The following is a 19,684-nucleotide window of genomic DNA, read 5'->3' on the forward strand; positions in this document are numbered from 1 at the left end:
AGACATTTTTTTAACTAGCAACAAGGAAATTTCTCCTGAAACTGTATGAAAAGTGCTGCGAAAGTCCGATTATTATGGACGCAAACCTAGGTCTAAGCCATACATTTCGTAGACAAATAGAAAGAAAAGAATTGCTTTTGCCAAAACATATTTAAACTCTTCGCAGGACTTCTGGAACAATGTAATTTGGTCAGATGAAAGTAAATTTACAATATTTAAAGTTAATGGCCACCCTATTGTATGGAGAAAACCAGGAACAGAACTGAATCTGAGAAATTTAAATCCAACTGTCAAACATGGAGTTGGCGGTGTGATGGTATGGGGGTGTATGTCGTCGAAAGGAGTTGGAAATTTTCACATTATTGATAAGTATGTTTATCTGGATATTCTGAAGAAAATTCTACGAGACAGTGCCCCGAAATTTAAACCTTTCTAATACCTTTATTTTCCAACAAGACAATGACCCGAAACATACAGCTAAAATTGTGAAGGAATATCTCCTCTATCACACTCCAAGACAGTTGCGTACTCCTCCACAGTCACCAAACCTCAATCCAATCGAACATTTGTGGGCAAAATTGGAGAAACGAATTCGAAAACACAATATTACATCGCGAAATAAGCTAATTAGTAAATTGCAGGAAGAATGGGCGAAATTTACGTCGGATGACACTGAAAAACTAGTTCAGTCAATGCCCAGACGTGTGCAAGCTGTTTTGAAGAATAAAAGATATCCTACAAATTATTGAAGTAATGTAAAAAACTGTTTTTTTTTTTTTTTTTTTTTTTTTTTTTTTTTTTTTTTTTTGAAGTGTACGCAGACTTATTGGAGGGAATTTCTGAGTTTTTTTGACAAAATATATTTTTGAAAAAATGTAAAATGTATTACATTGATATTATTTACTTTTTATTTAAGCTTACAATTTTAGCTAATAGAAGGAAAAAATGCAATGATTAAAATACATTTTTCTATGCTTTAAGTATTTTTTTAATTTAAAATTTAGTCTGTATGCAGACTTTTGTGACTAACTGTATGTAAACAACTGAAAGTCATCTCCTAGATACACTTCAAAGAATATTATTTTTGCATACCATGTATTGGTATGATTTTTTTAAATTGTAAATTATGTATTCATCTTTAGGTAATGACATAGTGAAAGAAAGTTGACTTGGAGATAATTTGTTTTTAAATTCACTAATTTAACATTATTTTCCACAGTTTCGTGCCCTTTTGCTTCCACAGTTTTGTTAAGCGGTAAAGTTATGCTAAGTAATTTTTCATGTCTCCAACTAGTACAATCTCTAAATAAGCTTTACTTGATTGAGGTTTGCGAAACCTTAAGATTCCAAGAGAGAATATTATGGTTTTCTTAAAATATTGAGCATATGGGGGAGAAGATTTTATCAAATTAATTTGTAAGAAAATTAAACCTATTTTGGCTTAAATTAAATTTGTCATATAAGTCTCTAAATTTTAGAACAAAGAAAATTAAAATAATTTACTTGAAAAATGACAAGCTAGACTAAATTATTTATACTTGTAGTAAAAAAATTATGAAGAAACTGAAGACTTGAACCCTTTGTTATTTTATTTAATCTTACTTGAAAATTTACCCCAAAACTTAACTATATCCAGAACAATTAAATCACTATTAACAGCTATGGGTATGTTGCTAAAGAGAACCAAATCTTGCAAACTCTTCTGCACTTAGAAACCTACAATTATCTTTATTTACATATTTTTATTATTTCAAATTATTACCAATTCTTATAATTTTAATATATATATATATATACATATTTTTAAAGTGTGTCTTAAAACTGAAAGAATGCATCAATTCCAGTTGCCTTTAACTGAAATACAAAATCACAACAATTTCTCTTAATCTTCCATTGAGGCCTTTCTTAGATCCTTCAGGTGAAAAATCAAACTCACCATCCCCATAAATTTTCTGTTTTACAACATATAAATGTGGGAAATCATAACATCCAATGCTGAATTAGAATTGCCCGTTATGACGTCATCAGTATAGCATCACCCAGCACAGTGAGAATCATCCCAGACAGCGCTGACACCTGGTCGAGAGCGGAAGGCAGACGTGAGCAGACGGCTCACGCATCTTCAAGAGTTTATGAATTTAGATTGTGCTTTTGATGTTATGCCTTTAGCTGTGATGACTCTAGATGATCATACTATTTAAATATTTGTGTAAAAGGACTACATCATTATGTTAATCCTGCATACCGTTAACTTCATCTTTATTTACTTTTTCTTATTTACTTTTATTTCTTTCTATTAAATAAACCATTTAAATATTACTTCGTGCTCTCATGCTGTGAATTAAGTCAATTTCTACATAAATCAGGGAATAATCCATACATTTATAAAGCATAATAAGAAAAGAATGGTTGACTTTATCAGAAAATAAAGAACTTTATGATATAGAAATACTAACCATTTCCCATTCTATCAAAGCTTTTTTGGATAAAGTTTGACACTTAAAAATGGGTTACATTCGCAGGATTTATTAATGAAAAATCTGACTAAGAATTTTCTAACACGATCATAGCAAGTTCTCTTTTTATCTGATACAGAATAATGTAAAACTTTATTTTTCAAAAAAAAAGCAAAACATGTTATTTTCACAATTGAAGACTATGTAGCAAATAACAAAATACTAAATGCAAATTTATTAAAATTCTCAACAAATCTGTACCTAGTGACCCTTGTAATAAAGATAGGAGGAAACACAACAGTCTACATCAATCAAAGATGCAATGAAAGGAACTGGAGAATTGAAAAACATCCTCCATAGAAAGAAAACAAAAAATATATTAACACCGAAAAATCACATAAAGCATTCAGAATGTAAAATATCTTAGCCTGAATGAATTTATCAAAAGAGACTAATTTATGCTTATGTTAATTTTAACTTTTTTACAGAAATTTCTAAGTATGAATTTTTTAGTTGTCAAAATTTTAATTATTTGATTACTTGTTTAAAATGTATCTATAACTATAAATTCAATAATAACTTAATTCTCTAATACTTAAAATTTTTATAGCATAATGCACATAAATATTTTTGTCAGCTTTCCAGTAACATTCCATACAATAATAGAGCTGCCAACTTTGAAATTTGAAAAATCAGGAAGATTTTGCATTGTGTAGAGGTGTGATTGGAAACGAATTTTTTAAATTGACAACTATGAGAGAAGAGAAAAAATTTTACATCTTTTTGTTATGATGGTAAATTCAACATTTTTTTTTTTTATTTAAAAGGTATAATTCAAATGATTAAACTAATTATGACATGAATCTGATGCAAGACAAATTAAAATTTAGAAAATGGATTAAATATTAAGTTATGTTTTATTATTAAGTTTCAGTAAGATATCATAATGTCACCTTAGGTTTCTGATTATAATTTGTCATCAAAATTTTCTTTACATGATTTACTTTTAAAACAATTTTTTGAACTGGTCAATTTTAAAATTTGCTCTCGATAAACTCCTGAAATGCCCTTGTTTACAAACTTCTGTTCTAAAGAAATCCTCATGCCCTCCAAAAAATAAACAAAGTGTTTAGAAAGTTAACAAGAGGTGGTTGCTTTTTCTATCCTGTACTTTGTTATGTATTACCACTTTTTAAATGCTCCTTATAAACTGCAAACATGGTTGGTAACAATAATAAAAAAAGACAGAGAAATTCTACTCTTACAGGACAAACAAAAGAATGACTAACAACTCATTCAACAAGTTCACATAAATAAATAAGCCATGCATTAAAGAGACTGTGGATAGCACTAAGCTTGGCAATTATCTGTAGTTGGATGTACAAGTGTTTTGACGTCTCCTCCTGTATAAGGCGTTAAAAATCAACAGTTCTTCCGGAATTGCATTTTAAAGAAATAATTCAAATTAAGATAAATTTTAAAAAATGGGAAATATATAGGTTTACTGAAAAATGGGAGCTATGATTAAAAAAACTAGAAGTTTTCCGAGAAAGTTGGTAACTCTGTAACAACTGTTTGAAATATCAACTTCTTTTCTCAATCCCTAGAAGATAATCATAATGTCAGTTGACTGTATCTGATTAGTTTCTGAAAAATACATGTGTAAAGTATTTTGAAAATCTGAATGTAATAAATTAATTTTTGAGAAATAATACAGTTTTCAAGATATATCTTAAAGCTTGTATGAATGCTCAAAAATGCTCATTTTTGTAAACTTACCTGCATAATAAAATATATTTGAAACTGCATTTTTCACTGTCTTCTTCTGCAATATAAAGCTGATTTACTTTTTTTATGTAAATTTTATCCAACATATAAGAAATTTATAAAATATGAATTATCAACCTTGTATAACATACTGGAAAATATCAATTTTGTTAATATATAGTTTATTTGAAAGCATAACAATATAATACAATTTCACTTGACAAACACATTTTGTTCAATATAGATAAACAACACTGACTAGATATTCCGCAAAAAAACTTTTAAAAACAAAAGGGGGGTCAGAAACATTTACATATGCATACAGATATATATGGGAATGTGAAATAATTTTTGACAATGCATAAATTACAATTACATAATAAACAATAACTCTATGTTTATATGCTTATATTCTTATAACTAAATTAAAATATATAAAACTGAAAAATCTACATTAAATGTATATCTATCAAAAGTATTAAATGTATATCTACATTAAATGTATATCTTTGATTCAACACTTGAGACTAGAATTAATGCTGTTAACTTAAATAAGAACGAGGCATTTTATCTTTGTGCTAGTTATACAGAACCAACATACCTTCAAAAAAATAGTAACAAATAAATAAATGAATATATAAACTACTTTTGCCCTCTTTGGTGTTAACTGAAGTTGTAACATGCATCAAGTAAGCAATTATCAATATTTTAAGGGTATAAACTATGATTTCAAAAATGCTTTAAAATAAGAAATCTAAAAAATATATGTAATAAATAATTTTTGATAATAGCTAGTTGATATATCGTAAATAGAATATTACTAGATATTGTGGCTAGATATCCACATATGGCTAGTTGTTAGACTTTCATAAAGCATAAGTCTCAAAAGTAATCATCAATAAAGCCTTTATTGCATAAATCTAGTAAACTTATAAAATAGCAAGTTATTCCTATAAAGTTTTCAAATGGTTCCTATATAAGTAAAATAATTATAAAAGCAACAAACTTAAGCATAAAAAATTCTAAGTGTTTGCACACAATTTATAAAATAAAAATAATTTAACAATAAAATATGAAAATATCAATCATATAAAATATAAGATCTTTAAAATAAAGCAAACCAGTTTAGATTCTGAAATATGACATTTTGTGCTATATTATAAGAAGTCTCATTAGCAAAAATATATTCAGAAAAAATGCTTAATTTTAAGAAATTAATGTTTGAAATTCAGAATCATTTTAAAATACTTAAAATAATAATAATAATAAAAGAAAGAAAAAATGGGGGGATTGGACTAAAAATAATACTACATATAAAAATACATTCACAAATATATACATATTAATACATTCATTAAAAAATATTTACAATTGTGTTTTTATTAAGACAAACATTTCATCTAATAAGTAAATCCAAAAACAATAATTAAATTTACAAAAACCACATTCCAAAATAAAATAATTACATAAAAACAAGAGAAAATATAAATTTTCATTTTAGAGTTTGTTCCTTAACTTTACATAATTCTAGAACGCCTCAGAAAAATTGGATTAGTTAAGATCATTTAAGTAAAAAGACTAACAGTGACTTTTATTGCATTATTTTAAATATGATAATGATAAGAATATCAACAGTCACTAAAGCAGAGAGATATTATGGTAAATAAGCTATTTACAACAATTTCCTTCAACTTTTTTATCCGTCAGGTACGAGAACATATCATAAAAGCATTGTGAATATTTTGAAAAAATTCTCATTACACACAGTTAGATATAATGCATTTTCAAATGGAAAAAATTACTACTGCATATTAAAATCATAATACTAGCAAGCATACTAGCTTATGCATATTTACAGCAACAAATTGAAGTACAATTAAACATTTTTGGACTGCAATTAATATATTTTTAGTAAGTCCCCAAAAATATATAACCTAAAATAGATTCAGACTCAATCAATACAATAACTTACATCTTGCATTATTCGTTCACAATCAAATTAAAAATTGTAAGCATTAATTAATATGTAAGTACCGTTTAAGATGTAGCTAACCAAATTTTAAAAGCAAAATATGAAAAGGAAAAATGAAGTAAGGAAATAATATACATCATAAAATTTAGCAGTTACCATTATTTTCTTGAAAATAAATTTTTTTAAAGAAATTAAATTGTGAATCAACAGCTATATAAATTTATAAAAAAAATTCTGAGTGAAAATAATACTATATATAAAAATATCATCACAAAAATATACATAATAATAAATTCATTAAAAATATTTGCAATTGCATTTTCATGAAAAGAAAGGTTTCATCTAATAATTAAATGTAAAGAACAGTAATTAAATTTAAAACAAACAATCTAAAGAACACCACATTTCAATCCAAATAATTACATAAAAACAAGAGAAAAATAAATCTTCGTTTTAAAATTTGTTCCTTAACTCCACATCATTCTAGAACGTCTCAGAATATCTGGATTAGTTAAGATAATTTAAGCAAAAAAACTAATAGAGTGTTTTTTGTTGACTGTAGAAAGATACTTACGTAATAGCACAAGATTTATGTATTATTGTTGAAGAAGTCGCCAAATTTTCAAAACATGCCAAACTCTGGGAATTACACATAGCTTAATTTTAACATGCAACACTGCTATTTGCACCTAAGGTCCAATAGTATTTATAAACAAACGTTATTATTTATTTACTTTTTTGAAAGACAATTTTAAAACATGCACTCAGGAGATTTGTTAGTAGTGAAAGAAGCTGGGATAAGATTTCTGAAGGAACACGTTTTGTAGTAAAATTGCTAAAAAGAACAAATGGTATGAATCTGCTCTTAAAGTGATCACCACAAAATTCCCACCAGGCCAAAATAATAATAATAACTACTTATGAGTATATTTTTTAATTAATTTTCAAGAAAAATACCTAATTAAAATGTAACATGCATGTATGTAATAGCTTTCTGCAATTATAAATCATCATTCTTTTTGTTTTGCAAAAATTCATTAAACTGTGCTAAGGAGATGTGCTAACACATAAATATCTGTACAAGTTTTTTTATTTAATTTTTTTATTACAGCAGTTGCTGCTAAAACCACGAAAAGGGAGGTTTTGCATACATAGCTATAACTTGAAATCTAATAACCTGAAACTTCACTATTTTAACCAGCTAAAAAATATTTATTCATCAACAAATTAAGGCCACTTTCATATTTTCGTAAAATATTTACAGTTCACAGTTATTGAAATATTATTTTTACTACAATATTGTAAAACATTTTTTAACTTCCACATATTCAACCACACAGAAAGCATTTTTAACATGTGCATTATGCTATTTTTCTATGCAGAAGTGTTCTGGTATTTATAAAATATTAAAAAAATTTGGTAAAATGATTTTGAATGAAATTGCAAGAAAATCTTTAAATCACAAACCTTCTGAGACGTTTCTGAAAGGAAAATATTAGCTTAAAGAAAGAAATAAATGCAGAAAGATTCAATATCATGCAAAAGAATGCGTTTATAGGAGTGGGGTTAAAAATTCTTGCAATATATGATTTTAATAAAAATTTCTTACTATGATAAACTGAGATTATAATATAGAATAAAACAAAATCAATAGGAATTTTTCAAACAGAAAAAACAACAAACAGATTTTTCAAACAAAAAATTTTTCAAAAAGAAAAAACTTTACTTTCTACAACCACACCAGTTAAAAAAAAAAAAAAAAAAAAAAAAAAAAAAAAAAAAAAATTCTTAAATTAAGAAATTTTCTATAATTGTAAATTTAAAGGTGAAGGAAAAAAAACTTCAAAAAGTGATTAGAAATTCAAAATTTGAAATGGTGTATCATGATATGCAGATGTGGCTTCAAGAAACTGTCAGAACTCATCCAATATTATTCCTCCAAATGTATTTTTTTTAATAATGAAGAGGAGATCAAGTAAAATATTATTAGTTTTATTAACTAAGCATATTATTCTCATTTCAGCATTAATTTCTCACACAAAAATATTTTTTCCCTATACACAGTTACTATTAACTGAGTTGTTCATTATGTAGTTTATGAAAAGTAATAATCAAGCTTAACAGTAATAAACCCAAAGTAGGGAGTAGCTCACACTGAACAAATCAAATAAGAAACACAAGTAGCGAAAGGCAGATTCAACTCGGTGGCTGAATGAGCTGACTACATAGATTTCTAAAGAACCTTTCGTCCCACATGCTACATAAATATAGTCTAGCTGCGACGAAAATAATCCTTCTCAACAGCAGATAATCTTGAGTGCTCTGCCATAGTTAATTAATAATTTTCAGTACGGATAAGAATATATTCCTTTTTTGAAGGTAAAAACAATTTTATTCCTATTTTTGTCTGCTCTTATGCATACTTTTGCTTATACAAAAATCTAACTTTATCTATCTTATAAATATACACACACATATATATATAAAGGAAAAAAAGAGGCTATACTTAAACTTAGGGCAATTAAAAATATGAAAAATACAAATTTTAATCATTTTATAAAATATGAAGAAAACTGGTTTTAAAATTTTTCCTGCTCACTACATATATAAAATCCAAACAAACTTGTTCACATGATAGAAAGCATATAACATTCATTACAATTCACACTAAGTCCTGCCAGGTGCAAACAAAAGTGATTTATACTTCCCAGTGTGTTTTCACAAATCCATGCGCTAGAGGACGGGAAAAATGCATATAAAATTTTAATAACATCAAACAAAATTCATATTTTTCTCTTTTAAAAAGTAAAACATAGTAAAATCATGTCTGATATATTAAATTTGCTAAAAATAAGTAATATTTAATATACTAATATATCTTTAAACAGCCATTTATCAAAAGATCTAATATTGTAATAAAAGTGAATTTTTTGACAGTACTGAATAAACAAGTAACAAAACTTGGACATAAGCAGAAACAGAAAAGGGTATGTTTTCAATAAATTTCAGATAATAAATTATAACAAAATAAAAGCTCTTAAATAAAATTTTCAAATTCACTAATAAGACCACTATTATACCATTGGAAACACAGATTACTTAGTGTAAAAATTATACACACACACACACACACATACACACACAGAAAAAAAAAAAAAAAAAAAAAACTTTAAAATGTATACTAAAAAATACTCATTTCCTTTTTAAAATTAAAAAAAAATTAAAACAATAAATAATAGTATAAATTGGATTATCAAGAGAGTAAATTGAACTGTAATTTTCTCTTGATAGGTAATAATCACATCAATAATTCTGCAATTGTTGATCAAAAACTGCATTAAAAACTCCATGACTAAAGATTTACTACTAATTTATATTTACCTTTTTATTTTGCATTACTTTCAACATATTTTATAATTAAAAACTAATAACATATATAAAATGATGCCAATTTGTTTTATTTTTTCTTCAAAAAATTTTCATACAAATGCTTTAAACTAAAAAAAAAGTTAATTCAGTTTATTTTGTAACATAATTTTGTTTAAATGCCATCTATAAAATTACTTTGAAAAATGCATTTAACAGAATAATACCATAGTGCAATTTATATATGTCAATGTATCAGCAAATAACAGCAGCAGAAATAAGTAAAACAGTAGCCCACACACACACACACACACACACACAAAAAAAAAAAAAAAAAAAAAAAAAAAAAAAAATCTTACCAACAGAAGAGAGGATAGTGCCAACCTACAAAATGTGCATTATTTCAGTATAAATTATTTTACTTTCACTTCAATTAAGTTCACAGTAAAAAGCATGAGAAAATAAATTTCTTCAAATTTTGACAATTTTAATCTACATAATATGTGAACATAATGAATATGTTAATAGATTTACTTTTAATAAATATTTTCTACTTTAATTAAAACATGATAACTTTCACACAGGGAGGGCACCAGAGCTATTGCAACCAGTGCAATCACATCAAGTGGCAAAATTTTAAGAACTTAGGGAGAAATTACAAGCAGCAAAATTTAGAGACAGTTAGATTAGGCACCGTGTTCTACTACTCTGATTACGGCACTATACATCTTGTTCCATTTCCTTTTGACCTCTATATATCAGGCAGAAGGTGAGAGACAGGCCCAAAAAGCCACACTAAGTGATAAAAAAAAATTTCTGTTTACTGCTGCCAGTCTCAGACTTACCAGTGACAGATTTTTAATGATTCACTATAATCCTACCAATCTGACTGGGTCCGTGGAGTCACCATTCCCAGTTCTCGATCTCATGAAGAGGCATAAAAAGAATTTAAACCCGACAGTTTAACTAATTATCGAGAATGATCTTACCGGTGGGCTTCCTGGCCCTAGAGGAATTACACAGAATTCAGTGCATAACGGACCAGCTACTTCACAACTACCAATATTTCCAGTTTGGGGGACTTACAACCAATCCTCCCTTGGTCCAACTGTATGAAATGATATTTCCTCAGGGTTCTGAAATGCCAGGCCCATGTTCTTGTTCTACCAGAGTGCTACTGTCATAGTAAAATACTAAGCCAGTGTGTAATACACCAGGAGATAAATTTAGGGATAGCAGAATTCTTAGAATTTAAGGAAGGTATTAGGAAGCAGAATTTTTAGATTTTAGAGAAGTACGGAGAATCATAATCTAGGATCCACAAAAGATGCAATGGGTGGAAAAAAATGCCTATTGCCAGTCCTGCCGACACACGAACTCATTGTAGAAGAGGAATAGAATAATGCAGGAGAAACCTACAACGAAATTTCCTACTTATCATATCAAATTTCTTATTTCTTAATAAATACATTTCAGTTTTCACATTTATTTGCATTCGAAACACACCAGTATGTCCAAATGAGTTACGATATTGTACCAGAAGTGTCATAAGATATTATATATACATATATATGTATATATTAATCTAGTATCAAAATTTTATTACAAGTCAAGACCCATCATTACATCAGATATGCGTTTGTATGCTGTGAAACCTCATGATTCATAATGTCTATTAATTCAAATGCATGTTTCATATATAAGAAGAATATATTTTAACTGCTTGAAAGGATCACACAAGAACTATCAAATTTTTCAAAACCAAAATGATAAGTAGGGGAAAACTGGATTAAAAAAATGAAATTCGGAATTATTTGGAAGGAATAATAAGTGCAATAAGAATGAATGAATATTTTCAAGAATTCAACAATACATCATTTTTTTACATTTAAACACAAAAATGTACCCCATAATTTATATTTTCAAAAATACTACTAGGTCAACTGTAAAGTTTGGTTTTTCAAATTACAATATGTTTAATTTTTATTAAGGAATGCTAGTCAAACAGGTTATAAAATTTGTGCTTTATGTGGATGAAGTGCTTTTTCTGGTGATACAGTTTGAGAAATGTGGGAGTGGAAATTACATCCTCGAAGATGATGCCTGTTCCGATGATCCTCCTTTGTAAACAATGACATAGTAAAAAACATTTTCACTGAAAATCCATGTTATATAGTTCAGAAACTATCAGACAGGCTAAAAAAAAAGTACAGTGAATGATCATTTGAAGAAGACTGGGTATGTAAACTGCTATGATGTATGGGTACCTCATATTTTAACTGAACAGAATATGCTTACTCAAGTTACAGTATGGAATTGTTTGCTAAAAAGAAATTAAGATTTTTTTTAAATGCCTCATTATTGGATATGAAGAGTGGATACTATACAATAATGTTACAACCAAATGGTCATGGGATAAGCTAGTAACACTGAGAGGAGGGGGCTACATGCCAACAACAAAATGCTTTGCATCTGGTGGGCCTACAGAGGAACAGTATACTATGAATTGCTGCCACCAAATCAGAAAACAAATTCAGAAAAATAATGTTCCCAAATGAAAATTTCAAAAGCACAAGTGGAAATAAAGTACCCAGAACTACCTAATTAACAAGTGTTGTCTTCTGTCATAACAATGCTCAGCCGTAAATTTCGATGAATGCCAAAGACTTACTGAGTATGGCTGGCACCTTTTATCATCTTCCTCATCCACTAGGCTTTGTACTGTCAGATTTTCATCTCTTATTGTTCATTTCAAAATTCTCTGAACAGCCTGGAATTCACTTCTTTGAAGACTGTCAAGTAGCAACTCTACAAATAAACCTAAGAACCATTGCTGGAGAGACAGCAAAAAGTCATAGAACAAAATGGAGCTTATGTGATTCACTGAAATGTTCACATGTTTTTGTACTGCTTCATTTGTATTTTTCAAGAACCCATAGAACTTCCCGGCTGACCTAAAATATAATTTTTTCTAAAATAATATATACACACTTATAAATATCTTATTTATTGTTAAGTCCACAATGTACATACGCAGCTTATAATCTAAAAGATATATCATACATTGCAACCTAAAAAATATCATGCACCTACTAATTCCCACTTGCATGAAAATTAGCAATCAATGAACTTTAATAACAATAAAATTATAATGAAATTTTATTTTACGATGATAAAATGAATAACACTTGACTGATTCTCATTAAATTATGAAAATTTTATTTTTCAGTTTTCAAACTGAAGTGCAACTTCCAAAATATTAGTAATCTGAATAAGCATGAATCATAATATTTGTACCTGAAAAATATATTTTCATCTCCTCTCTTAAATTCCAAAAATAATATTACACTGTTAAACAACATGCTACCAGCTATATGTGCTTGTGTAATTTTTCACTTAAACTAAGAACTGAAACTACAGTCAAATACCGAAAATCCGCCGACCTGAAATCCGCATTGCCTCTCAGAATATAAACATTCAGTTTATAGGTTCCGGAAACCACAATATTGAGTACGAAATATCGAAGAAAAAAATACTTACAGAATAATGACGTCATAATTACTGAATAATAATGAGTCAAAACAGAAATACCAAATTACTGATATAAAAAGTTAAAAAATAAGATAAAATAAATAAGTTTTTTCCCCTCTAATCTGCATCGAGGTAAAAAAGCAGACGATTCACTCTTAGTTCAAGTTCACGATTCACGTTGTTGTATTTTCTGAGCTTTGTTATTTCATTTCACAAGATCGTTTAGTGCTGCCTTTTTTTATCCGGATATTTTGTGGATAAATTAAGAATATTTTAAATTTCAGCCCTTTTTAATACAATAACAGATAAGAAACACACTCATGATTTTACTGCTTGCAACTTTGAAAAACGTAAGCACGTTGCATTGACTATAATGCAAAAACTGCAAATTCTACAAAAGATGGAAGCAGGTGCTACTCCTTGATTTATAGTAGAATGGTATGGAATTGCAACACAGTTGTGTATGATATATGGAAAATAAAGAAAAGCTGTTGAAATTTTACAGCAACAGTGATTCTAACACGGGAATCCAAAACCGGAAATCTTTGCATGAGGCAAAATCGGCAAACCTCGATGCTGTGTACATATAATACAATGAATAATATAATCAATTTATATATATAATAATAATTTAATGCATATAATAAATTATTGCAATAATGTATATAATAATTTAATTAAATGTATCTAATCCGTCTTATTCATTTTGCACTTTTAGTCTGAATTTTATGCATTATCTTTTCTGTCCTGAAATCTGCAAAATCCTAAAATCCGCACAATATCTGGTCCCAAGCTTTGCGGATTTCTGGAATTTTACTGTATTAACATTGGGCTCATCTGCATAGACTTCTAAATGACTTTGTGAACTAAGAAAAGCTGAATAAACTAGATGTTCTTAATTTTGATGATCTAGTCATTGAATAAAGCATCACATATTAAATTCTAAATCTACCTACACGTTAGATTACATTAAAAGAAATTAGACAGATGGATGTATCATGATAAGTAAAAATAAAATTAGATAATTGCTAACAACTTAAATATGCAATTCAATATTTTTAGACTACTATTAAAATCTGGATAGTTCTTTATAACCTTATTCAAGACAGATTAATTTTACTAAATTTTGATATAGATTAAAAACCTTGAATTTCTACTTAATTCTTGTTGATAAAACCATTCTTATTTTCTAACAGAATTCCATTAGTCCTAAAGCTTCTGCTGTAAATTTTTAACACAAATCACAGTTGAATTTCAAATCATAAAACACAGTTAAAGATAAATAGAACTGCCTCAGACCTCAACATGAGAAGGTGCCTGCAATACAAAGCACTGGAATTCATTAGCAATTGTACATGTGGTATTCCTGCAAAACAAAGAAAATAAGTATATGTAAAAACAGCAAAAAAAAAAAATAATAATAATAATAATAATAATGCAATAATCATTAAGGTAAATTTTAACAAAAAGAATATTTAAATAAAATTTTATATACTAAAGTTTCGAAAATCTGATATTTAATCTGATACTAAGAAATATTTGTGAATACTGCTAGAAGAAGGCACTGCAAGCCCATCTGCACCTCCCCTCCAGCACCCACAACTATGTAAAAATTGATGATTCAGTGTTCTTCATTTTAGAATTTGAACTGCAGTACATGGTATAACTGAATGTCAGAAATATTTGATGAAACTATTGAACAATTAAGCTCTTGCATTTCAAGTTTTCTAATACAATTTAGGCTTTTAGACTACCTTCTGTATATAAGTATATATGTAGCGTATTCGGAAACTAAGTACCGTTTCATTCTAGCGCCGTCTCAGCGCTGTGATAGGCGTCCCGTGCATGCCCACTAGTCTTTCTTGTTCACTGACTTTCAATTGTCACCATTTTGGTTGCTCTATGTTGTGTTTTCAGTTTGCTGTGCACATTCAAAATGTTTACGACAATTAGTTCTCCCGCTGACTGTGAGATTTGTGCCATGATTAAATTTTTGAACACGAGGAATGTTAAACCAGCCGAAATTTATCATCAAGTGACAGAAGTTTACGGTGAATACGCGATAAGTGATGGAATGGTGAGAAAGTGGGTAAGAATGTTTAATGCAGGTCAAACAAATGTCCACGCCGAGGCTCGGAGTGGTCGGCCTTCGGTTGTCACCGATGATTTGGTAAGGAAAGTTGATGAAGCAATTCATGAAAACAGACGCTTCACAATGACAACTCCTTCAGAGGCATTTCCACAAATTTCACGTACTGTTTGGTTCGAAATTGTGTCTGACCTTTTGAATTATCGCAAACTGTGTTCTCGATGGGTTCCAAAAATGCTCACTGATGTTCACAAAACAAAGCGACTTGGTATGCCCTGACATTTCTCACGCGGTACAGTGATGAAGGAGAAAACGTTTTAAACCAAATTGTGACAGGTGATGAAACATGGGTGTGTCATTTCACACCAGAATCGAAACAACAATCGATGGAGTAGAGACACATTCTCCGAAAAAACAAAAGTTCAAAGTGACAATGTCATCACAAAAAATCATGTGCGCTGTCTTCTGGGATAGGAAAGTCATTTTGCTTACTGAATTTCTTCCCAGAGGTGAAATCATTAATGCGGCACGATATTTTTAGACTTTAACAAAACTAAGGCGTGCCATTCAAAACAAACGAAGAGGAATGCTCAGTAAAGGAATTGTGTTGCTCCATGACAATGCTCGGCCCCATACTGCTGGTGTCACTCAATCGTTAATTTGACAGTTTCATTGGGAGCAGTTCGATCACCCGCCGTACAGCCCAGACTTGGCGCCGTCCGACTATCGCTTGTTCCTGCACATGAAGCGCGAGCTTGGTGGCAAGCGCTTTGGATCTGACGATGACACGAAAAATGCTGTGGAGTCGTGGTTATCGAAACTGGCGGGAAGTTTCTTTGACGATGGTATACAAAAACTGGTCACCCGCTATGACAAGTGTTTGATCACTGGTGGAAACTATATTGAAAAATACTTTAAAACATGTATTTTCATGTAAAAATAAAATTGGATTCAAAAAAATTGTTTTATTTATTTTTTTTTTTTCCAAAACGGTACTTAGTTTCCGAATACGTCTCGTATAATCATTTAAGTTTTAATTAAAAGAAGATGAAAAATTTTCCAAGCCATGCACTTCATTCTTTGATTCTCATTTTGCTTTGATTTCCATCTATTTTCCTACAAAAGTGCATTGACTGACAAGAACCCAATTAATATTTGAAAATTTGTGTTTTTGACTTTTGGATTAGCCCTTTGTAAGAAAACAGCAAAACGGTAAGTCTTCTTTAATAATTTAATAAAATGAAATAGAAATTGCTGAATTAAAAAACAAGCACATTTTATTGCTTTTGTAATGCAAATTATTAAAAATTTAGAATTGGCATCAAAATATAAACAAACTGTCACTGCAAATAATTCAAAAGATGTGTTCTATTTTGACATTCAAAACCTATTGTCCTTCATATCTAAACTAATAGAAACAAAAAGATTTCTCCTACAAGGATTAAGTTGGATATTCGATCCAAGTGGTATTTTGGGGTCTTTTACTGTTAACACTAAAGTGCTTAATACAGAAAATTTTATCAACACAGATACACCGAGATGAACCACTGCCTGAAGATTTGTCCTCTCAGCAGAGAAAATTTTACGAAAAGCTAAATTAAATAGCTGAATTCCCCATCTATAGTTACTTTTTCATGTTTTGAACATTAATACTGAAAATAACAAATAACATTGCTTCTCAGACACAAGTATAAAAGCACATCTCTTACTCTACTATGATTAGAATTAATGGGGGCACTGTTATTAGCCATGTTAGGCAACAATATTTTCAAAGAATAAAAATCCTGTGCTTTTTTTAGAAGATTCAACAATTATTTATTTTTGAATCCCAAAATAGCTTGATCTTCAAAAGTTTCAAAAGCTATTAAGATTTGTGTCAAAAAAAACCCCAAATTGAGCTTATCTCAATACTGGCATTACTGTCCAAGTGTTGACAACCTTGCAGATCTTGTGTCTCAGAGAATAAACATCTCTAAGTTAATAAACGAACCCATTTGGTTGCAAAGTCCACAATGGCTTCAATTCTCTTCCGACCTTTGGCCAAAATTAGATGTTTAAAACAATACAAAATGGAATACCGAAAAAAAAAAAAAAAGTCACATCATATACATCAACTTGAATGTACAGTCAAAAGTACAGATTGATCTCTTCCACATAATGAAATACCGCAATTTAGAGAAAATTTTAAAGTTCATTGCTTGGATAGCATATTTCATTGCAAAATTACCCCTCTATGGAGTATGGTCGTAAAATTCCGTATCAAAGGATGGCTTTCTCATTTGATACACATGAAAATTTCTGCAGATTCTGTTAAATATGATTTTGTGTGACGAATGAAAATGAGTCCATGTGCAAAGTGAAAAGATATTATAATCCAGAAAATACTGCCTAGCCATGACATTTTTGGAAACTTTGAAATTTCACAGCCAAACCCAAAATGCTCAGAGACTTAAGAAAATCTAGCAGTATTGAAGAAGCTCTATTAATGGAAAAGTTACAAGAAGCAGAAAATTTTCTGGATAAGATCCGAGCAAAAAAAAGAAGTTTTTTGAAGAATACAAATCTCTAAAAGAAACTAATTAGACTGAAAAAAATTCCCTTTCAGCAATTTTTTCCCATACATTGAAGAAAAGGGAATGATGAGATTATGAGGAATATTGGAATTTTCTGATATATCACTAGATAATAAACAGCAAGTTATCCTACTCGAAAATTCCAGACTGCTAATGTTAATTGCATTCAAAGAGCAAGAGAAAATAATGCATAAAGGAACTACTGTGATTTTAGCCAAAGTTAAATCTCGTTTCTGGCCTCCTAAAGGAGCCAATTGATCAAAAAGACATAAAAAAGTTACTTGATTTGCCAGAAATATTTAATCAAGTCAGAAAACTATGGTAGCCTTACCTAAAGACAGAATCCAAGAACCACCTCCATCTGCAATCAGTAGAATTTATTTCAGCAGACCAATCTATGTAAAGAATTTTGAAGACACTCAAAAACCTATATTGTTTTATTCATCTCTGTGGCAACCCGAACTGCACACATAGAACTTGTGTCAAACCACATCAAACCACAGTCTTCTTCAGAAAAAGTGTGTGAAACTCCCAAGGCAGAATTTATTCAATTAATCTATCATTGTTTAACTAAAGGATAAAATTAAAAAGAAAGTGTTCATGACTACTTGAATTCCGAATTAGGCCAAAGTCACTGTAACATCAAAGCATGCTGCGCGAAAATTTCTTTCAACAGCATATAGGCAGTATAATTTTCAACAAGTATGAAAATGATTTAATGCATTATCAAAAGTGCTATTGATATGTGATTTATTTCTTCGGTTCCAGATTAAATGTTCAAAGTTGCTTCGAGGAAATCAAGTTACGATATTGGAAAAAAAGTGTTTTAATCATGTTTAAAAAAAATTTTTTTTTTAATTTCTCTCCTGCTGCATCATTATAAATAAATTACTCAATAATTGGTTATATTTTTAAATCTGAAAATATAATGTAGCACTACTTTATGAAAATATTCAAATTAAAATGTGTAAGCATTCTAAGATTTTATTCAGGGAAGATTATAAAATTTTATTGTTATTAGTAAGTTTGATAAAAATTTTGAATTAATGTCAAAAACTTTGGAATTATTTTGTTAACGAGATAAGAATTCTGGAATTATTTTGTAAATAAGATTATTGTTTAAAAATTTGAATTTTAAGATCCTTCTAATTATTTTGAGAATGATGTCAATATGAAATAATTATTAAATGGGAGAATATTAAATATTGTCAAAATTAATATAGAAATACCAAAAGATCTAAGAAACTGAATAATCGTAATAAAATTTATATGAGAATTTGTTAAAAGTAAAATGTATTAAAATTTGTTTGGAATTATGGTAAATGAATGTTATAACTATCAGTAATTGTATGTTAAACACAAAGTAGGTTGAGAGAGTACAGGTTCAGAAACAGAGCCCTGTTTTACCTCTGCATAATTGTTCCTTTTACCCTCTCTATATAATAATAGCGTTGAAGGCTCCCACTTTATTTAATTTTTATATAGGATTTTTATTTTTTTCATATAATGGAGTGTTTTTTTTTTTAATATAATGGAATGTATAGCGCAGTTCAAAAGGTCAGTTGCCTTTAAACAAGGAACAGAGGCCTTTCTAAGCAACTGCCAAAGCAACCCTTAATCACTCACGGAAATTTAGTATATGGATTTGCTAAAGTGATAATGCCCAAATAGCTGGATATGTGTGTGCTAAAAAAAAAGCTGTGTGGTCTTCCAGTTTGCGTAAAATAAGAAAATTGTAAAATGTAATACTAAAAGTGAAAACCATAATTTCAACCATGCTATTACAAATGATAAAATATTACTTATAAATGTGAAAATTAGTGTGGTGTAAAATTTTAAGATTTATGATTATTCGTTATAATTAATGGGTATATAAAATTTTTATAATTGTGATATTGTGTGTAAAACGTTTTGGAAATCCTTCCCTGAA

At 28.9% G+C, this 19,684-nt stretch overlaps 1 protein-coding gene across 4 annotated transcripts in view; it reads right to left on the reverse strand.

The window, feature by feature from the left end:
* Positions 1-4,388: 4,388 nt before the first annotated feature.
* Positions 4,389-19,684, reverse strand: part of LOC118185199 (uncharacterized) — a 94,602-nt gene continuing 79,306 nt past the window's right edge. For 2 of the 4 annotated variants that reach the window (XM_085817048.1, XM_085817050.1), the window contains 3 exons: positions 14,392-14,458; positions 9,921-9,945; positions 4,389-8,928 (listed from right to left, as the gene is read on the reverse strand). In XM_085817048.1, the coding sequence (XP_085673174.1) occupies positions 8,894-8,928; positions 9,921-9,945; positions 14,392-14,458 (127 nt within the window). In that variant the 3' untranslated portion in view covers positions 4,389-8,893. Of the gene's footprint in view, positions 8,929-9,920; positions 9,946-12,232; positions 12,516-14,391; positions 14,459-19,684 lie in introns of all 4 variants that reach the window. The other 2 variants (XR_015041223.1, XM_085817049.1) reach the window with 2 other exon arrangements.

Source organism: Stegodyphus dumicola, chromosome 5, assembly GCF_044657685.1.
Source record: "Stegodyphus dumicola isolate Sdum_Otavi_A_Nest chromosome 5, ASM4465768v1".
Taxonomy (NCBI): Eukaryota; Metazoa; Arthropoda; class Arachnida; order Araneae; family Eresidae; genus Stegodyphus; species Stegodyphus dumicola.